This window comes from Pygoscelis adeliae, unplaced genomic scaffold (assembly GCF_000699105.1).
Source record: "Pygoscelis adeliae isolate BGI_AS28 unplaced genomic scaffold, ASM69910v1 Scaffold75, whole genome shotgun sequence".
Lineage (NCBI taxonomy): Eukaryota > Metazoa > Chordata > Aves > Sphenisciformes > Spheniscidae > Pygoscelis > Pygoscelis adeliae.
In genome coordinates, this window is record NW_008824772.1 from 625,158 (window position 1) to 643,016 (window position 17,859).

At 48.4% G+C, this 17,859-nt stretch overlaps 1 protein-coding gene across 1 annotated transcript in view; it reads right to left on the reverse strand.

The window, feature by feature from the left end:
- The window catches only part of MAP2K6 (mitogen-activated protein kinase kinase 6), a 54,575-nt gene extending 36,756 nt beyond the window's left edge, over positions 1-17,819 (reverse strand). The window contains 1 exon segment of the mRNA XM_009323664.1: positions 17,562-17,819. Coding sequence (XP_009321939.1) covers positions 17,562-17,577 — 16 coding nt within the window. The 5' untranslated portion in view covers positions 17,578-17,819.
- Between the last annotated feature and the right edge of the window lie 40 nt (positions 17,820-17,859).

Below are 17,859 nucleotides of genomic sequence, written 5' to 3' on the forward strand. Positions count from 1 at the left end.
TGGCTGAGACACACTGCATTGTGTGGGGAACCTGCTCCTAAAGACACCTCCCCGAGACTTAAACACAGCCAGCACACTGCCCCAAGTGCAACCAAATTTGCTTTGGCAAAGAGGAGATGACCTCAGAGCCACAGCCCAGAGGCGGATACTTTCTCTTCTCAAAGTGGGTCTGAGCAATGAAAATATGGAGAGAGAAAAACCCTGCATCTCCATCTGGAAAACCAACATCTAGAAACCTGTACAGCAGGAAACCCTGAACCACTGGCACAAAGCCTGAGCAGATGATGCTGCATTCATCTTCCATTTTAACTCCCCAGGCTCCTGAAGATAAGAAGAGCATGGCATGCCATGGCCTGGGCACAGCTCACCCAGTAACCATGTACCGGCTGATCTCAAACTACTTGCCGATACCGTTAGCACCCACATTACAATGCTGAAAATTGACTGTCCTGCCCCGTCGGCAGCCGTGCCCCAGCACCCAGCTGTGCCGGCGGCCGCCCCGGGGGTTCTTTGTCACAGGGCTCAGCTCGCTCCTCTGACTCAATCCTGCAACCTGTAATAAACCCAGCGCAGGAGAGGCCCCAAACCAAAATAGCAGGGCTTTTGCAAGAAGCGACGGAGGTGCACCGAATGAACTGCGTGGCAGAGGTTGTGCAAGGTCTGCTCGGATCACGCCAGGGTTATTTGCGTCTCAGGGCCTGTCTCCGCTGCAAGAGCGAGCTGCGTTTTCAACTCGCGGCGGCTGACATAGGTCAGCTCTGCTGAGGCACAAACACAACGGAGACAAAGATCTTCAGCTTTACTGCAAGGTAAATTCACAAGGTCAGTCCTTCATGCCTGCCTCAAGATTGGCCTCCAGCAGGAGTTAGTCTGGTGGCGAAGCTCTGAACAGCACAAGAACAACACGCTGGAAGAAGGCGAAGCAGAAAGCTTTGCAATAAGGACTCCAGCAGACTAATCTCTGGATCCCGCAGTGCAGAAACATACAGAAATGTCACCAAACTGTGCAAATATCAGAACCTATTTGCCTGCCTTTCAATATGCTCTGTATTTCAGTAATTCAATTTTGAAGGTAATTTCCTGATTCAGGCTAATCTCTCTTACTCTGCCTTACTCTTAACACATCCTGCAAAAGGGCTGCAGGCTGCTGTGTTTATTTGTGTCAATATAGAAACCAGAGGGATGCGATTTCTTCTTATCTATCTGCACATTTTGGTTATGAGAGTCTGTTTGTAACTCTGATAAGAGTGCATCTCTAAATTTTAGACAAGTTAAGACCTTCTGAGTGTGAAGCAGAAGAGACACTTTGATAGAGATTAGACATGAGATCCTGTGCTAAGACATGCACTGAACGCAGGGCTGCAGGGACTCTGGGAAGGGGGCAGGGAGCTGATACAGCTTTGGGGCAATTCTGTACCCTCCTGTAATCCCCCACCAAACAAAACTGAGCCCCCCTGCAGCTCTAGTCCATAGGAGCTTGCAGGGAGCACTGGGGTAATCACGTGCTGGAGCAACCTTCCAGCAGGTTTTGTGGGACACCACCACCCAATGCCAGTTTGGAGATAAAGACTGGCCATCTGATGGGGGGGTAATACAACACGGCTGCAGGGGAGAGGGTACGATGGTTCAGGATGATCTTTTGTGTCCCACAGAAGTTGCTGCCACCTCACTGAGCTGTTTCATGGGCTCCAAAACCGGCTTGGACCTTCCATTGCCAGGACCTCAGACTTCACTTCCCAACTGGACCCTGCCCTGATGTGTTCCCTGCACCCCGCTCCAGCATTTGCTTGCAGGAATACCAACATGAGAGAGGAAATGGGGCCTTCAGTGCCCATTTTCACGCTCACAGACCAACAAAGAGCAGCCACATGCTTCCTTCTGATGCTAACAGTTCAGAGGAAACGGGGAGGTGACAACAAACAGCTTTTCCAGATAATGTCCCTTCCCAGCCCAGACGCAGCATCACTCCCAGTCTCAGCGAGGGAACTGCAAGCACAGCGTGGGGCCACCCATCATGTTCCTGTTGAGCTGGTGCCAGGACTACAGTGGTATCTGCAGACATGACAAGGCAAGACAGAGTCCTCCTCTGACATCCTGCACTGCCGAGGCAGCCTTTAGATTAGCCAGTTTTTCTTTAGAAAACAGATGCAATGCAAACCAGCCCTAAATCCATCGTACTTTAGGTGCTAATGTAAGTGGGAGATGGTAGATAGGAGAGTTTTGCCTGCCTACGGCTGTCAGCATAGGGCACAAGAGACTTTAATATTAAAAACCCTGTTACAACACTTTGGCTGAACTCATCTGGCGTGTGCATCCAGCTGCTTGAACTTCAACGGCCTAGGGGAAAGGGCACGGCTCCTCCCAAACAGCAGCACCTCTGTGCAAACGGTGGCAACATCACCTAGCAGGAAAGGCACCTGATGCAGCAGAGCTGGGAGCACCTGATGTCAGGAAATTCTACCCAGGTTGGGGCTCGGCTGCCCCAAGCTGACCCCCAGCACCGGCCCTGCCCCTGCACAGCTCTCCAGGGATCAGCATCTTCCTCCTCGGTGCTGGGATGCGAAGTGGAAATGTTCAGTTCTCTGCTGATTCACCCCAGCTGCGAGATGCTCTGTCAGGGACAGGCGCTGCCTCGTGACCCATCGGATAAAGAGGGGAGGAGGTGGTGGATGGAAGGGACTGGGCACCAGGATGCGCACGCTCCAGTTTCAGCTCTAACGACCCTGTCCATGGCCACAGGAAAGTTAATCATAGAGTATCTCGACTCGGAAGGCACCCATAAAGATCATCAAGTCCAACTCCCAAAGTTGCACAAGCCTTGTTTGTGTGCGTGTCCCCTCTCCGCCTAGCGCACAGGTGTGCTGCAATAATGAATTAAGACAAAAACACCTCTGTTGCTTTGAGCTCTGACTCACATCCACCAAAGCAAGGGACTTCCATGGATGAGGACGTTGGTAGCTGTCAAAGGATGCTGCTCGCATTGCACGGGGGGCACAAAGCAGCGCAGCCTCACACCACCGTCCCGTTCCCCTTGGCACCTGAGAGGTGGTTCAAGCCAAGGATGGGAGAGCAGCACCAATCCCCACCAGGCTTGTGAGACTTCTGTGACACCCTTTAGCTGCAAGGAGACACCTGCCCATGCCAAGGCTGGAGCCATCTGTGTCTTGATGCTCCAGACATGCTGGGTCCTCCAGAGATGGTTGGGGAGGCACATGCATAAAAACACAAAATGCAAAATTTGACGGTTTGCCTACACACAACCCATCTCCAATAGTCTGATGGGAAACCTATAGGGACCAAAGCCTCTTCCTTCTTCTCACCTTGCTTTGCCTAACTATTTTTCCACCCATCAACTTAATTTCATGGGTGTATCCAAGCCTTCCTCATCACGCACAGAGAAAAGCCACTTCCACTCCTCCCATCACGCCATCTCAAATGCCCCCAAATCCTGCAAATCACTCACGGCTGCCTGACATGAGGCTGCAAGAGCCAAAAGCTTGGGGAGACCTTATTGGGGTCAAAGCAATGCCAAAAAAGACTTTGTTTTCTGCTCCTCGTGGTCGCTGGAACGGGTCACATCCTTTGCAGGGCTCCCGCACCTCCGGCATTCGGGCAGCTGCATCCTCTCATTGCTCTGGGAAAGATGTGATGGTGGCGGAGACCCCGCGGCGCAACAGAGGCCACCAGGAGCCTCGTGGCCTCTCCCCTCGCCCCCATTATCATGAGAAATCACAGCACTGGAGCTCCGGGGAGGCGAGCAGCAGGGGCAGTCACTCCCTCCAGTCACCAGTACACCATAAATCAAGCCCTTATTTTCCCTCTGCCAAGGTCCGCTGGCTTCGCTGCCTACCCATCCCGGAGCCTGTTTTCTTTACTGCTTATCTCAAATTAGGAAATCCACAGGAATTGCAGGCCAGGGAAGCTGTTTGTCAAGAGCCTCCAACCCTCGTGGGGATTTTTTATGAGGGACTTTTGGTTTAGTTGCTGCTTTGTTTTCAAACCCTCGGCTGTCTGCTTGCAGTGGGAGTTTGCTGGAATCAAAACTGGAGAAAAGCTCTTGGAATTCACCCGGGGAACAAAAGGCCTTTTGTGCAGGAGGATTTGGAGGACGCGGCTGCTTTCATTGCCGCTACCTTCATTTCTATTTTCTCCCTGCCAAAGAGCACCTGCCAGCGGCGCCGGAGGAGGTGGGCTGCTGCCCGTGCATCGGGGGGGGGACGTGAGGGCAGGAGGATGGACGCCTCCCGTGCCCGCAGGCAGCGGAAGCAGAGCGCTGCAGACAGAAGGGCGAAGTGCTTTCCAAACTTTCATGCGTCGCGGTGTGCAAGGCTTACCCCAGACTTTCAGCCAAGCTTTGCGCTCCCTGCCCTGGCTCTGCCCCTCGCATGGAAGGCGGGATGGGCTCTGCTCCTCAGTGCAGCGGCAGCACCCTAAAAAGTCTCCCAAGGGACGGGCAGGCTCTGCCATGCCGGTGGGTGCTCCCACACGATGTAGCTCCGTGGATTAGGGGCTGAAGCTCCCACAGCCAACGTGTGAGCGGGATGCTGTGGGTTCGCCCACGAGTTAAGCATCACTGCCAGTACTCCACTTGTTTTTTTTTACTTCCCCTTATCCACTGAGATTTCACCTCAAAATGCCACAGTGAGTGACCACATGCAGCTACGGGGCTCTGACCAACTTCCCATACGAATATTTATCAGGCAGCAGCAAGTCCTCTATACGCAGCATAAAAGCAGGTGCCCTGTCTGCCTCAGCCACAGTGGGAGCCGGATTTGCCTTAAATCCACCAGCCCCAGCCCAGCTACAAACACTTCTACACTTCCAAAACCCACCTCTCCCTGGAAAACTCCACACAGTAAAGGAGCATCCACCTCCTTTCCCCATTGCTCTGCAGAGCCTCAAAAAACAACTTTCTTAGGTCTGGCTGCAGGGAGGCGACAAGGATGCCCTCCCCATCAGACAGACTTTTTGCTCAAGGTCTCCCTCCAGTTTCAAGTTTGGTTTTCAGGTTTTTTAAATGTGCTTGGTGCAGCTGGGATTTTCTCCCAGTGGGTCCTGCAAGGTGTTTTTAAAGAAGCATTGCTGGTGGAGCGAGGGCCCCACAGCAGAGCTTCATTTCCCCTGAAAAAACAGATCAGCTTCTGCATCTGCCCCAGCTGCCCAGACACCGAGGGGTGACGACTCGGTGCCCACCCGGCAGAGTGGGCAAGGGGCAGCTGCCCCAGCAGCACCGGCACCGCGCTTTCCAAGCCAGGGCCTCTTGGAGCTGTCAGATGTGCTGCCAGCCCGGGGAAATGCAAATTGCTTTGGAAAACGAAGGTGACATTTCCACCTGCTTGCTGATTTCTGCTGTGCTGCAGACTCAAAAGCCCAATTCAGTCTTGTGGCTCCAGCTATGAAGGTTCTCGTGTCTTGATGGTGCTTCCATTTAAGCACGTGCTTACTGTGAGCACGCATTCCTATTATGGCTGCATTAAGTGTCAGGCTGAGCAGGAATATGTACGTAAAGGCTGTGCCAGACTGCTGTCTTAGCCTTCGCAATAGCTGCAGCAAGTGTCTGTCCCCTGGGTACCCAGCTGCAGGCTTCAGCCCATTCCTCAGCCATACCCACCAAAAGGGACAACCCGCACACTGGCACTGGCAGAAGTCCCTCTGCAAGCGGTGGTGCCAGCCAGGTTGCAGGTTCCTCGCCATTGCTTCCCTGTGCCCGAGATGCTGCCCTGTAGCATCCACTGGCAAAGGTATGTGGGCAAGCGCTGAGGCTTGTTCAGCCAAAAATGAGCCAGGAGGCTTAAACGCGGGAAAAGCAGGACTTTCTAAATCAGGAGGGTGTGATGGGCCACGAAGGACTCCCCTGGGGAGCTCAGCAAACTGGCCCTTTTGGGGTGTCACTGTCCCCAGGAAAGCATGCACAGTTATTTGTCCTGCAGCTCTGAACCTCTGCTGCCCACGTGTTAATGCAGCCCCATTTCTCTGCAGATTCCTTTGCTCGCTGAACAGGATCACACCTTATCTGTGGGATACCGGTCTTGGTGTCATCACCCTTGCAGCAGGACAGAATAAAACCTAATCAATACCACAGGGCAATCTGAGCTATGGTTTTATTTCTGTTAGTGGATGCTCCAGGCAGCCACGGCAGTCTTGTTTTACCAAGCACAGATTTAATTTGTTCAGCATATTGTAAATGTTGGACATTTAAACTACATCACTATCAGCCATCTTCTACAGCGGATGCACTGCATATAAAACTCGGGTTTATAATTTTCTGCTCATGAGTAAAGCCACCTCAGGACAAGATGGGCAATTTATGTTCCATAGAGAGAAAGCTGTCCATTGATTTCATCATTCTGCGAGTTATAGAGTATCAATAACTTTTACAGCCAAATGGGAATATCCATGGAAATAGAGGAATGTGCCACAAGCCATTTCTTTAGCCGAGTATCCTCACCCTCTGCAGAAGGTCCCTGATGAACAGAAGAGCTACAATAATCCACGTGGTCTAGCATCCACTGCGCTCCTCAGGGGAAAATAGCACCACTGGGTTGAAAGGATTTAATAAATAGTGCCAAAAGTGTACAAGACGCCTCTAGACTGAATTACTTCTCTTCAGTTCCCAAGTTATGCTGTTCTGTTTGGCAGCTGGCAACTGTTTGTTTCAGCTAAAAATGTTGAATTGAAGATAATTTTAGGACCACTTTCCTCTTCTGTGGTGCAAATAACACTCAGAAGAATTTCAAATCAATGCCTAATTTTCTTCCCAGGAATATGCTGCTCGCGTTCATGCGTCCTTCACTCACGGCTCAGGCTAAACAGATAAGTTGTTGATTAAAAATCTGGTGGCAATCTCGCCCGGAGGTTTTCCTGCATCAGCACAACGCCGCAGCACCCGCAGCACTGGCGTGGAAGGAGAGGATCTGCTTCCTTGCTTAACATTTTGTCACAGGGAATTTTTGTAAAGGCTCAGCCAAATATTGTGATTAAGTTTTCAACACGGTCAAGACTTTGACCAATCTGCCTTTGCGCTACCCTGTTAGACAGATCTCTTTTGCTATTCTTTTTTTCATTTATGAGCTTATTTGCTTAGTTTTGTACCAAAATTATTAAAGATGGTATCTGACAGTTCTGGACAGCGCAGATGGGACAAACTAACTCATGCTCCCTCTGCTGGCAATGCCTCCCAGCAAACGTAGGTCCTACTTTAAAAACACACAGGAACCCTATTCACAGAGAGAAGCCAAGGGCAACCGCAGGAAAGCCAAACCCACGTCCCCTCAGAGCCCCAGCACTCCCCCAGGTCTCCAGCACTGCAACTTTGGGCACTACCACAACACCAGAGCCGGACAGGAGACACTAGGAGAATAACTGCACCCGGTTTGCACTGTCAGCTATAACAGCAGCTGCTCCAAGAAACCACCAGCAGCAGAGACAGGCGAGAAGCGGAGCTGCTCCACCACCACTACGGCAGCAGCAAGCCTGTCCAACCACGAACATGAAGTCTCGGTCCTGCAACCACTTCAGCAATGCATCTTTGCACATGCAAGAAGTCTCAGACGCTCAAAGCTGTGCACATGAAGGTGTGCGGGACGCAGCGCAGCTCTTGGGGCTTCCAGGGAAGCTCTTTCAAGTTCAAACAGATTTTAGCCAGAGGTCAGAGAGCATGAACTTCGTTCGAGCTCTCCTTCCAGACACCTGCTAAGAGCATACACTTGCTCGTATGCCATACAATAAAGCAAAGCAAGCAGTACATAAAGAACAAAGCCCCTCCCCAGGTTTTATCACGCAATTTTATTTCAATCTGGAAAACATGTTGAAGAAATGCATTATAGCATAGTACCCTGGCAGAAGACAGCAAGTCTTCTCCTTTTTTTTCCCAATAAAGCGTCCCTGACACAACTGGGCGGATTTTTTTCTATCCACATATGTCCATGTGGATCAAACTCTGTCAGGTTACATCTCTCCACCCAGCCTTCTAAATCAGGAGCTGTAAATACAAAACTCCCTTTATAAGTCCTTCTATCAAAGCCTCTATAGAACTCCCTGTCCGAGGTTCAAGACTGTAGTTTCAGTTATGTACGTACACACTTGCAAATACGATACTGCTTTCTGAGTTGCAAGAACATATAAGCAGAAATGGGAGAAAAGAAACCAAGAGAAAGCAGGGTAGTATAAATCATCTGCGCAGATCCGTAATGTCCATCCTACTTAGCAACCAGGACAAAATACATCGCCAACCTTGTAAATTCTTGTATGTGTGCTCAACCCCAAGCACATTCAGTCCCACTGACTCCTGCAAAAGGACTCATGTGCTCCAAGTTTAGCACGTGCACAAGTAGTTTCAAGATCAGAGCATGAAAAAAATCCTATTTAGCTTCTCTTTTAAGGGGAAAGAAAAAATTCTTCAGACCCCACTCGTCCAAATGAGGGCCCTGCTTGGCTACAGCTGCTCTGAATCGGCTCTGATTCAATCTCCCAGATTGCTCCTTGCATTTCAGCTGCGGCAATGCCTTTTTAAAACAAGCTCCTGGAAAAAGAGCCCCCCCTTTTGCAGGAGGTGTTGGCCGGGCAGATGCTTGCACAGGATGGGCCCTAAATGAGTGTGCTAAAAGGTAAAGTAAACGCTTGTTGATGCTGGAAGCGCTGGCATTGTTCTGAGGTCTGCGCAGGAAGAGCGAGAGGAGGAATGCTCTCCTATTGCAGGAAGCTGTTCCAGCCTCTTATCAGACATAAAGCTTCTGATTTCTTGCGGGGGAAGTACCAAATGTTTTTGAGGGGAAGAAAAAAGAAAAAAAAAAAAATCACATGCTTAGCTATAAAGGAAGCTGCCTAATGACATGAATGAAACTGAAGTCATGCTATGTGGAAGCAAGCTTGCTGTGCTGCCTAGCTCAGGTGGCTACAAGCACGGGCACGTTCCCATGCTGTCGCTCTGCAAAGACCTGGAGAGGTGCAAGCCCGGAGGTCCTTCTCTCTGCCAAAAAGGTGCCTGCTGTGAATTCAGTCTTTCTTGTCTCCAGAAAGCAACTTACTACTAATCATCTTTGAATGCAGCATCTGTGTTGCCCTCCCCAGCTGCCAGGGACTATTTTGGGCTCTTCCTCCAGTTCAGATGCTGCTCTGTCAGGGGGGCTGTGTTGCGATGTCCTTTCGCACAGTGCGCTGCACCGATCTGGTCTTTTAGTTAATTTGTAAAACTGATTCCTTGGCAGGAATTCAAGTTCTCCGTAGAGATGTTCCAAGTTTTATTAGCAATGAACAAATTACTGGTGTCCTTGGGAAAGGTAAGGAAGTCAGAGTCTATGTTAATTTCCTTTATTTTTTTCTGGAGGGTATCTCCCAAAGGACAACTCTATGCCACTTAGAATGGCTCTCTGGTTACATAAGTGCCTGTATATATAATGGCTGTCATGGCTCATTGCATAGATATCTGTGTAAACTTCAGTTTTAAGTATGTTCACTATTTTATCAGACTTTGTACTTTATTTGAGCCAAGCACTCTTTGCCTCCAGCCTGGTTTCTCCTGGTAGGTTATTAGGGGATTATGGTTTCCATCTCTTACGGTTAAAAAGCAGAAAACGCTTTGGAACAGGTTGGAAAACAACAGTATCTAGAGCATTGCCTTTCTTCTCCTTTAATAGGCTACTGTCAGCCCTGTGCTTGTTAAATGACAGAAAAATCTGTGGGCATGCAGTGAAGGTCAATCTTGTGGTTTTTGAAAACACTTAATTAGTACGGTTAAGTACTGAGGTCTGCTTGGGAGTGAGCTTCTGCATTAACCATCAGCATCTTTCAATTCAGAGACGTAAACCTGCAAGAGGGGACTGCAGGTTATGTCTACATCTCCATGTCCAAAACTTCAGTGGTGGTCAAGCTTAGGATGAAAACTGTTGCAGCTTCCCTGTCCTGTTGCTAGCTCCAAAACCTGCGTGGGGTTTGGAAATCAAGCTCGGATCTCTGCACATCACTAACAGCATAGAGTCCCTGCTGGCCAGATCCTGGCCTCCTTGTGCAGGGGCTGGAGTGACCCATTGCACCTTCAGGGACCCATCAGGGCTGCCAAAAGCCCTGTGCTGTGGCTTGTGCTTCTGCTGAGGCATTTTTGCTAAGTGCTGAGGCTCAGTTTTTAAACAAATCTACTTAAGATGTAGCTTTGCCCAAAGGGGTTTTGGCATTTTGATGATAGCATGTAAAGTCCCTGTCTTTTCCTTCATGGTGCATCTAACTGGAAGAAGGGGGACAGCTGTTCTCAGCTCCTACAGGTGTTTCACTCCTTGAATAAAACTGCAATAAATGTCACATATCTGTGCTTCAATCCCTGGGCAGTAGCAGGCATAAATGCTATGATCACAGGCTGACAGTTCCTTTCTAAAAGGCCACAGCATCAGCTGTCCAAAAGAAGAAATCAATTCCAGTCCTTTTAAAGCCAAATTTGGGTTTTATTTCTTCATATTTTTGCAGCATTGGAGACCCTAATTGTAGGCAATGAAAGCAGCCCTAGGAAGAAAGGGCTGTGTTGAAATCAAAGCTGGAAAGTGTGCCTCTAAACGGGTGCCAGTTGCCAGCACTGGAGAAGTGCCCCGGGAACAAGGAGCTGGTGCCAAGGGCAGTGCTAGGCGCAGCACAAACCCTCCACGCAGAGCTGGTGCCAAAAGGACCTTCACATCTCATGTGCCCTGCTTAAGTGAACGCTTCACCTTCTACGTGCAGGTACTTGCGTGAGCATGCAAGTCTAGCGGGCTCTTACTGGGGCTCCTGTGTGTGAGAGATGGGAGATGCTGAGAGTTGATGAGCGCAGATATAATGGAGCAAGTCCAGGGAAAGAAACCCAGTAATCAATGCTGGGTTTCCCTTTAAAATTTTCTATCTCTCTTTTTGATGCTGGTACTCTGGCAAGGTTTGTCTTTGCCAGATGGGGACTTCCATTACTTTAGAGCTGTCAGAACAACAAAAGACTACTTTGAGTCATTTTCTATATCTGACCTTGAATACTGGAGAAGCAACAAACATTCTTAAGAGGAATGATAACATGGAGTGAAGCTGTAACTTTTATAATATAACTTGTTGCTTGAGTGTCAAATAAGCCCTTCTGAAAACACACGAATGCCTGGGACTTCCACAGAACAGCCAGATGATGCTCTGAGGCCATTTGGCACTGATAAGTATTGTTTCATTGAGTGCAATTACATATTTTTGTTTAGAAAAAGATTCTCCTTCAAAAGCAGCTACCAAGTCTGTGCTGATTCAGCCTTCATTAAAGGCCTCTTACGGCAGACACAGTGAAGTGTTGACTCCTGTACTTACTTTGTATTGCTGCCTTATCTTTGGCATCTCATCTGCAACTTCTGCTGGTTTGTTGGTTTTTTTTCCCCACTGGTTTCATCTGAGTGCAGTAGAAGTGGATGCTGCTTGGGCTTCAGTCCTTCTAATGATTTTTGATCTGCCTGGGTGCAGGCTAGGAAAATCTAGCCTAGATTATAAAATTGCAAGCTAAGTAGGCTAACAAAACAGCAACAGCAAGAAACTGGATCAGCTCTGCTCAGTGAAGTTTTCCTGCTCAAATGGGGTGGGGGGGGAATGCTTTCTCTCTGCAATCTTTCTTACAAATATGAAACTCTATCTCAGCTGCAGAAGCTGCTCCCTCCGGCTGTTTGCACAATGCTCCTTGGGCTTCACTGCACTCAGCTTATTGCAGCAGCCTATTAAGCCACGGCCATTGCTTCTACAGCAACTGTTGGGGGAAAGTAGCCTGAGTAGCTCCTACCCCAAACTGCTCTCCTGATGCGGTCGGATGCTGCTCTTACCACGCTCATACAAATTCAGGCCCTTACTTGACTATGGGATGCAAATCCAGAGCGATGCTCAGCTACAGCTTTGCTAGCACCAGCAGACCAAGATGCACAAGTGGCTTCTTGGAGCTTCCGTTAAGGATGTTCAGCATCTGCCTGCAACATCTCCAAAGTAAAGATGACTCAGAAGTGCTTTAGCACCCTGGACACTTTCATGGTGGGATGAACCCTCTGAAACACCAACTGGGTGTTTGGAATTTCTAGCTTAAAAGGAAGGACAGCTTTAATTTTGGCTTTGAGACAAAAGAAAGCCCTACAAGCGAGAGCCTCAGGCTTCCCCTCTCCGAATTGCTTTCTACTGAGCCAGGATTACTGAGCAGAAGACACTTTTCCATTCATACTTGTCAACATGCAGAATATTGTAGATTTGGAAGACAAAAGCAAAAAAAAAAAACAACTTTCTGCACAATGAGTAGATATGGAAATTGCACCGAACGGCCTTCACCACTCTGCCACCACAGAGCATAATATCTAACGTGGCACAGCTCCAGGGTCCTAGATCTGCTTTCCTGCTAACATTGCTCTAGCTGATAATGCTAATCTCAAGCTATTCCCAGACAGGCCCTAAGGAAGGGAGCTAAGTAATTCTACAGGTAATGAAACTTTTTTTTAATTATAGCTCTGGCCATGTCTAAAATTACAGGAACAGCCCTGCAATTTATCTGGCCACCGGAGACTGACTCAACACTTTGTATAATGATGCTGCTGGTGGCCACGCTACCAAACTCGTACAATGCCCTGATCGTCCCCCAAAACATGGGTGACCACAGTAAGGGACACCTGTGTGCTCTGGTTTGTACCCCTTTCCCTCACTCACAATTACTCCTCCCACCCACTGCCATCGGGAAGCTGTGACCTGCCCAGCAAGCGCTGCCCACGGGTGCTTTAGCTCCCTGCGAGACGGGAGCAGAGATGCAGAGCTTTGCTTTCGGAGGTGGAACAGGGGGAGACCTGTGGGCAGGCCTAGCATTAGAAATGCCAGTTCATGGGGTGAAGGCAGGGAACCCCATGGGAAAGGGTTGGGAATCATCACTATGCCCAATGATCAGGGTAACATGTGCTTGGTCCTCCAAGCACATTCACAGAGGAGGGCTGCAAGTGTGTTCCCACTCCTGCGCTATCAAAGCTCTCATGCTATGTTTCTTTTTCCTTCTTTTCCCAGCTTAAAAAAGGGATCAGACCTTGTTTCAGATGTGTTGTTTTCAAATCCTTTTCTGGGAGGCTTCTGTTGGTGGTGTTATGGCTCTTTTCAGCAAGAGAAAATGGACAAGTGACATCAAACGCATGTATTGTTTGGAAAAACAAAAAAGCAACTTTTTAGTTATCTTGTGTATTTGCAACCACAGTACACAGAATTTGCAAATCTGCCATGTGACTTTGAAGGTAATTGTGTTCCACTAATGCCAATACTTTTGGAGGAATGAAGTGTCTCATCTCTCTAAATTACTCCTGTGGTTTTAATTGAGTATCATTTGCCTCACCTTAGCAGCTTATGGATGTGTCATGGGAGGTAATTCACCCCAAAGGAAGCTCCATTTTTTTGGTGACTAAAGTAACAATGAGCAATACTTACTGTGGCAGTGAGAAACCTAAACTTTTTTCAGCTGGGAGGAGAAAACAGATCTTTGCTCCTTTTTCCCCTGCAACTTATCACTTTCATTGCTATAATTACTTCTATAGTTTGAGCTTTTAAATGCTTGTGTCTTCCTGTCCCTGCCAAGCAGCCTGCTTAGCACCGGGGAGCTGACGCCCTGACCAGCACGTTGCTGGGTGTCATGCTGTGTCAGGACATGGGAACAAGGCACCCCTCAAATGCACCCTGTTTTTTGCACCCCCAGTGTTGCTGCCTGGGGCGGTGGGGGCGAGAGCTCCTTCCCTGCACAGCCCAGCAGCGTTGCAAGCAAATGCCTCCTTAGTGCAATGCAGAGGGAACAGGCAGCAAAGCGCAGCAACTGGAGTCTTGACTGGGTGTCTTGGTTCCCTCTTGCTCAGCTGTGTAGAGCAGTGATTTGGCTTATGTCAGGCATCATTTCTAGCCTAATAGTTTCTACCCAAATTAGTTGGTTTTCTTTCTTCCCATGCTGGTTAATTCCTCCAGCATGGCATTGCATGAGATTTTTAAACCTCTTTATAAAACATTTGACCCCTCTTAACCCAAAGCAAGTACACAGGCACCTCCATCACAGAAGTGGTATAGCAGAGCAGGCAGCACATGCAACAGGGTGAAATAGTAATTCAACATGGTCTTCCAAAAAATAAAAGAAAAATCAGCAACTTGAACTGAAATTGGCTGCGATTGCTGCTAGACTAGGCTTTGCTAGGCTTGCACCTCGCTGACCGTGCCACAGCTTTGCTCACCATGCTCATGCAAAGCCTGCCCTTGCCAAATGCCTATGTCATGGGAGTGTGTTAATGGCAAGAAGCTGAGGTGGTGCTGACGAGGCAAACTGCACATTGCACAACCAACGGGAGCCTCATGCTGCTTACGGGTTAATTTTATACTAGCAAAAACCTGCCACCTACCTAGGAATTTTTTTTTTAAAAGCTACCATTTAGGCTTTACATCTGTTCCACTGAGACTTCTAGATGGGAAAAAAAAAAGAGCATTTTGCATAAAATGTAGTATTTTTGAATAGGTGCAGGGCCTTTGGTCAAAGTCCATAGGGTGCCCGTTCAGCCAGCATCACGTGGGACATGATTCTCATAACCTCAGTATACCTTTTCAGCTACAGCACAAAAAATTGTATTTGAAACAACAAAGTCCAAGAATTAGGAATGAGCTCAATGGACAGCAATATTTAGTTAAATGTAGCTCATTTCCATGTACTATTTATGAATTAGAGTCCCAGCTCTAATGGGAACTGCTCCTCCTTCCCTTTTCTTATTTCAATGGAGAAATTTGCATATTTGCAGGTTGCTTCTCTGATGTGGGCTTCATGAGTGAATAATTCCCCCATTACAATGAATTTAGAAGACTCTTGAATGTATCTGCTGTCACGAGAGTTCAGATTTATAGCCTCAAACTGTGTTTAGCTTGTAATTAATATGGACTTCCGCATTTTTTCTCTTCCAGAATAATATCCTATTAGTCATGACAGCCAAATGTGCCACGTTTTGGCAACGATGCAACTTCTTCTGAACTACCATCAACATCAAGTCCCACTTGTCCGGAGCGGACTCCTCTCTGAAGGTGAGAAACAGACTGCAGGGACCTGCTGTGCTTGGGGAAATCTTATTTTCTTGGATTGCTCCATCAAAAATACCATTTTGCAATTTAAAAGAGGGAATGAAGCATGGGGTGAAATGCAGGAGTTTGCACCCGGTGGTGTCCTTCTGACTTGATCTGTACTTTGTTGACCGCAAAGTCTTAAGGAGTCCAACAGGGCACAGGTAACGTGGCTGAATACTGCAAGAGCGATGCTGGAGGCATCTGCTGGTTTCTGCTGTGGAAGGGGTCAGAATGAAACTGTTGCTTCCAAACTCCAGGGAGAGTTTGATCTTCTGCAGCCCATGCTATGGTTGTGCAGAAAGCAGATCACGTCCGCTCCTTCACGTGGCGCAGGTAGGGTCCGAGGAGCGGTTCTGCCCTCTTAACTAGGTGAGATTGCTTGCAGGGAATAAGTGTTATCAGAGAATAACCCTCCCGATTACTGTCCCCCTGACAAGCAGCATTAAAAAAATTAATCTCTGGCAAATTCTCAGAACAACTTTGGAAATGATTCAAAGTAGGGAGAGGGCTCCAGAGCTCAGCAGCTGGCTGAAGCTCTGTGCAGTATTTTAGAAAGCTGACGAGGGACCTCCTGTGCAACACATGAAAGCTGATCCTGAAATGCAGATTATGCCTCCCTTAATTCATCCTGAAGAACGATACCTCTGGTGCAAACCCCCGGAGCTGAAACCCCTTCCCAAGCAAAACCTCCGCCTGAACAGCTGAACTTGGAAAACTTATCTGTGTAAGGAATTCAAACTTAGACACTCGTATTGCAGAGTGTGAGATGGATGGAAAACAGATTCAAGAATGATGCCATTCATTGAGATCATGTTTTGTGGGTTGGCTACTTGTATTTCCCCATTTTCCTGGTACTGAGAAGGACAGACAAGGCCAGTGCTGGCGAGCATGGGGGCTAAGCGGCACCCCAGGAGGGTGGGCTGCGGGGCCACCAGCCCAGGTCCCTGCCCATCACCAGCTCCACGTGGTCAGGCTTTCCCACCCCGAGGCTTTCCAGGGACCCCGGGGAAGCGGCTACTCCCCTGCCCAGCCCCTGCCCCTCCGTGGGTCTCGCAGGGACCCTCCAGCGAGCGGCAGCGTGCTGTGGGTATCATTTGATTCAATTTTGCATTATCAAACTTCCTTGGCTCTTTCTATTGGAAACTTTTACAATTCTCTGCTTGGCTGGAAAAGATGACTGCAGCAAACCCAAATTAGGAATAAATTATACAACAACTTTACATTTTTCTTACAAAGGAAAACTGTGTGGCAAGAGCTGTGAAAGCACCTCCTTCCTATGTCCTCCCAGCAAGGCTTATAGTAGAAGGCCACTGACTTCACAGATCTTTTTTTTAAAAAAAAAAAAAAAACCGAACACCACAACAACAAAAAGCCCCAGTCCCAGTTTGGGAACTGCTCTCCCACTGGGCCCTGCACTGTCTCTCACCCCCCACCCCCCCAACCCCCCCCAATACATGCGAGGGCTGCAAAATGCAAGGAGAGGCAGCTGCAATATCAAATCCAAACATTTAAAAGAAGCTCCGAAAGCTGCATCTGTGTGGCCAGTCGCTGACATATGTGCATCTATTTTCACAATGAATGGCCGGAGCAACTCCTCCTTAAACATCTCAGCCTGGTCTTGCAGGGACTATTGCATTCCCACAGCATTTTTGCAATATTAAATTCTCCACCTCCTCCCACCACCCCTCTTGCAGGACACAAGGCAGTGCCACTCCGGAATAATCATCAAGTTAAAAAGCAAAGATCAAGCCTTCCCCACCGCGCGGGGGGAAGAAAAAAAAAAATCAAAATCAAATCACTGTTGTCCCCTACCCAAATACGCCCCTCCCGCTCCATCCAAAGTGCCGAGCCCCTGCTCCTAAATGCTAAATAAAGCACCCCTTCTGCATGCTCTTAGCGATCTGGTGTTACAAACCACACTGCTGCCTCTGACCAAAAGTTACCAAATATTAAGGGGGGGGGGGGGGAGAAATCAGTGGAAAATGATCTCAGTCCTGGCACAAGAACAATACTTTCCCATGGAAACATAGGTATATATTTAATTCCTCGTAACTCCACTCAAGTTTCACCTTTTATCTCCTCCACGGACTTCTGTAAAAGTTTCATTTAATTTTGCACTTGAAATTAGCTGCAATTCGTATGCATTGTGCCCATTTTGCATGCATATATACAGTAGCGAATGCATCTGCTCTTCAACACCCTTTATCTGTCCTGACTGTGCAAAAGGCAAAAAGGGCTCAGTAATCCCCGCAGAAGAATTCAAATAACGTCAATGCACAGCTGAACTGCAAGCCCTGCCTTACAGGAACTGTGTGTGTGAGTGTGTGTGTGTCTGCAAAAAGGCACATACTAAACAGGAAATGCAACTGAGAGCCATTGAAAGCCTCAAACTTCAAAATGCAATTGCATCCCGAAAAATGCATGCATGCACTTAAAAATGCATGCACGACTTTTTGCATATTTGCAACGAACAGAAGTAGGAGCCTTACCTCTCGACTGAGACATTTTCCCCTTTGCTTTGATGGGGGAGGGGAGCACAAAAGACTTTGCCTTGCCTCTCTTCTGGAGCTAGTTTTGCAACAAAGATGCAAACTGCAAGCGCTCAATCTTCGTGCAACTGGAGTTTTCCTGACTTGCTGCAGCAGCTCTCCTTGCAGCGGGGGGGGGCGTGCAATTGCACACTTTGCAGGGCAGCCAGCAGAGCGGGGGGTTTCCTCCCCCCCTGCTTGCAATGGTAGGGAAGGCTCTGCTGCACCTACATGATGGGCCAGGGCTGGCAGCTAAAAG